General features: G+C 47.6%; 1 protein-coding gene across 1 annotated transcript; it reads right to left on the bottom strand.

Annotated features, from left to right (window-relative positions):
• Positions 1 to 1,032: 1,032 nt before the first annotated feature.
• TMEM74 (transmembrane protein 74) lies at positions 1,033 to 2,203 on the bottom strand. The gene has a single exon (XM_010292494.1). It carries the CDS (start codon positions 2,201 to 2,203, stop codon positions 1,271 to 1,273), a length of 933 nt encoding a protein of 310 aa, XP_010290796.1. The 3' UTR covers positions 1,033 to 1,270.
• Positions 2,204 to 3,337: the final 1,134 nt, after the last annotated feature.

Below are 3,337 nucleotides of genomic sequence, written 5' to 3'. Positions count from 1 at the left end.
GCGGTGCATACAACAATCTTTGTTGGTTTTCTCAGCACTGCAAGAACACACGTTTTTCTGTTCCACAGAAACTGGCTGATAATAAAGTAAATAGCAACATGTACCCTTGATCACCCCCTACGTTAAGTGAGCCCCATGTCAGTAAACCACCTGATATTTAACCTTTCTATTTCCTGACAATTTATTTTTCACAAATAAATTGTTTTTTATTGAACAAGCCCCAGAAAACTCCTTCCTGACCTTTCTTTGCTGGTTATGAGACAGCTGACAGCCTAGTGACATAAAACTGAAATTTCAAAAGGACTAGTAAGATGCAGACAGTCCCAGTATAAGCAAAGCCCTGCAGCTGAGCTTGAATTTCTTCTGGCACCCGTACTGAAGGAGAAGTGTTCAGTCTCAGCATCCCCACGCTTTTTCACTCTTTGGGTCTTCAGAGACTCCAAACAAGAGGTCAGTTAATTCAAGTTATGGCAGTTTTCATACAAAGACATCTGTCCACCAGGAACTAAACTTCTTTTATATGGGTCACTATAGCCATCAGAAGTTAATGACTGTCAATCATTGCTAATTTGAACTGAAATGGAGCCATTGACCTCAAGCTGAAAGAGCCTTTTGTCTCCCACCTATACTATGAGCCATATGGTTCCCTGCCCTTTGCCTCTTATTTTATATTTTAAATAAGCATCACTAATTGTACAATTGTTTGAAAATATGGGAGGTTTGTGGCAAGTCATGACCAAGTGGTGTTCTTTTTTCCCTTAGCTCACTCAATAGAAGAGAAGGGATCAGCTTAAAATTAAAGGACAAAAAAAGCACCTCTCAATTAAATATTAGCCCTGCTATTTGATTATTGGTCCTGCTTCTTAACAGTCTACCAAGTAGACTGTTAATAATCCTGCAGGTTGCAATAATTAACAGCTTCCAAGGTGTCAATGTTGTTCCTGTTCTATATGGGAGTAATAAGAAAATTATATAGGCAAGACACCAATAGAATGTTTTATGTTAGGACAAACAAGTATCTGAGGAACCTACTTATCACAAATCTCTTTTTATTCAGTGGTTTTCATTATTTTATATCAGTTGTATTTTCTCTGGCATGTTTTCCCTTTACAAGTGCTCATGTACTGCAAACATTCGATTATAGAGCTTAAGAAAAAACCATTCTCATCAGACAAATAAACTGCATCACCAGCTATCTTTAGCTGCATCTGTTTTCTTTAATGAAACATATTTTCCTGTAGAAATGCTGCCTTTAAAAATCATGACCACACTAATTATCTATGGCAAGCACATCTTCCTCAACTAATGACAGCTCGAGCATATTATCATTTGCACCAGACTTCATTCTGAAATTGAAAGACCCATAGAGCTTCGCAGACTCCTTGGACGATGCAAACCTGCTCCTCCGGTACAGTTCCCCTTTCCACATGGACATCATCAGTAGGCTGGAGAGCACCACTCCCCCCAGGGTTAAGAGACACAGCCCGGCGATAACACAGCGGTCCAAGTGAGCCCCGATCCTAGCGCTCTCGTCCCCCAGCCTCCCCATCCCCCGGGCCGCCACAGTATTGGGATCCACAGTCACATCTCTGGGTACCACGTAGGAAATTATCACCAGCAAAATGCCACTAACCAGGAACAAAATGGCACTAATGAACCCGTAGTCCACGGATTTCCCGGACGCCACCTCCGAGGCAGCGTCATCCTCCTCGGAGACCAGGGAAGGAGAATCGTGCACCCACTCGGGTGGCAGCTCCCTGCAGGAGCGCTGCTGCAGAGGGGCATCCCGGCAGCGGCTGCCTGTGGGACTGGGGGGACTTCTTGCATGCTCCAGGTTTACATTTTCATCCACGTAGATGAATGACGTCTCGAGTTCCTGGGCACAGCAGCAGGCTTTCTTCTTCCCTCCGTCCTCTTCCCCAGGCAGGTGCTCGGGCAGGTGGCAGGGCTGGGAGCTGCCGAAGGGTGCAGGGTGCTCCTGGGGCGAAGTGCCCTGGGGGGAGAGCTGGGGTGCCAGGGGGGGCTCAGTCACAGGGCCCCTCTGCAAGGGCTTGCAGTGCCTTTCACAGCGCAGGGCTGATCTGGGGTCCCCCTCACGCCGCTGCGGCTCGTAGGGAGGGGAGGGCAGGCTCCAGCTGGTAGCGGTGCCCAGTGGCGCCTGCCTGCTCTCCTCAGCCAAGTAGAGAAGCTCCATGCAAGCCATCGGCCTCGTCCCGGCGAGCCCCGGCTCCCGGGCTACCACATCCTTCAGTGAACGCTGCCCCTGACCCGCTGAAGCAGCTTCTCGGTACCGGGGCTGCCGTATCCCAGAAATCTTCTACTCTTTCACCAATGTTTCGTTAGGGACGTGGCTTGTGTCAGCTGTTAAATGATTAAACAAATCCTCTCTGACATTCATTTCTTTTCGGTCTGCAAATGAAATAGCAGAGGGGAAAAAAAAAACAAAAACAACAAAACCAAACCCGACAACCTCGTGATGATACATTAATAAACCAAAGAGAAGATAAGGCAAATGTAATACTTCAGGCTTCCTCTCAACTGTTCGAGGGGAGATGGCAAACACGATTGTTTTAACTACGCATTTAACACTGCAATCCTCTTGCAGATCCAAAATCTATTAGGGAGTCTAATCAACCTTTGACACCAATATCCAATTAAGGCCCTAAATCATCCAGAGAGCACCGGATAACCAGAATAACTGTGTAAAATGTCAGAGAAGAAGAGTCGTCTGTTCTTTTAGAAGCAAGTAACTCCCCCACCCCCTTCCAAATAAAGAATTTTAAACTCAGACTCACAGACTAATTAGAAAGAAGCACGCAAATCCCATGTAGCTCGGTAATCCAGGATCTGCATTCTCTGGTGGAAATCTGATAATCCTATGGGAAAAGCAGTGCTTTCCTATAGCAGATCTCCAGTTTGATTAAGAGCTTTCGGAATGAAATTATGCCTCAAAGACTGGTGACTCAAAGACGGATATTACTTCTCATCTGCAATTAATTCGTTATTACCCCCTTCTTCTGCGCCCCACCCCCTCGAGGCCGAGTGCCCGGTGTCATGAGGAAAAGCCTGCAGCCCAGTAAATGTGTTGCATGCGTAGAAAACACATGTGCGCCTATAGCATATATGTGACCGGTAACAGACGCTACTCACTCACGCTCTTCTCGGGACCTCGGCGGGAACCGGCCACGCTAGGAAACGCGATCCCCGCCAGCGCGGGGAGTAGCTGGATCCACACGCAACTGTGTGACCCGAGCGGCACGGAGGTTACAGGCGCGCAGACACGCACCGACACCCACGCACACCCTGGCAGCAAGAGCACGCCACCGCCTCCGCCGCC

The sequence above is a fragment of the Phaethon lepturus genome, unplaced genomic scaffold (genome assembly GCF_000687285.1).
Source record: "Phaethon lepturus isolate BGI_N335 unplaced genomic scaffold, ASM68728v1 scaffold54968, whole genome shotgun sequence".
In the NCBI taxonomy this organism is placed as follows: domain Eukaryota; kingdom Metazoa; phylum Chordata; class Aves; order Phaethontiformes; family Phaethontidae; genus Phaethon; species Phaethon lepturus.
The sequence above is the reverse complement of the archived record's forward strand: the minus strand, read 5'-3'. Positions and strand labels throughout refer to the sequence as shown.

Coding starts and splice junctions, on each gene's coding strand:
- TMEM74 (XM_010292494.1), bottom strand. CDS start 2,203: ATGGCTTGCATGGAGCTTCTCTACTTGGCTGAGGAGAGCAGGCAGGCG.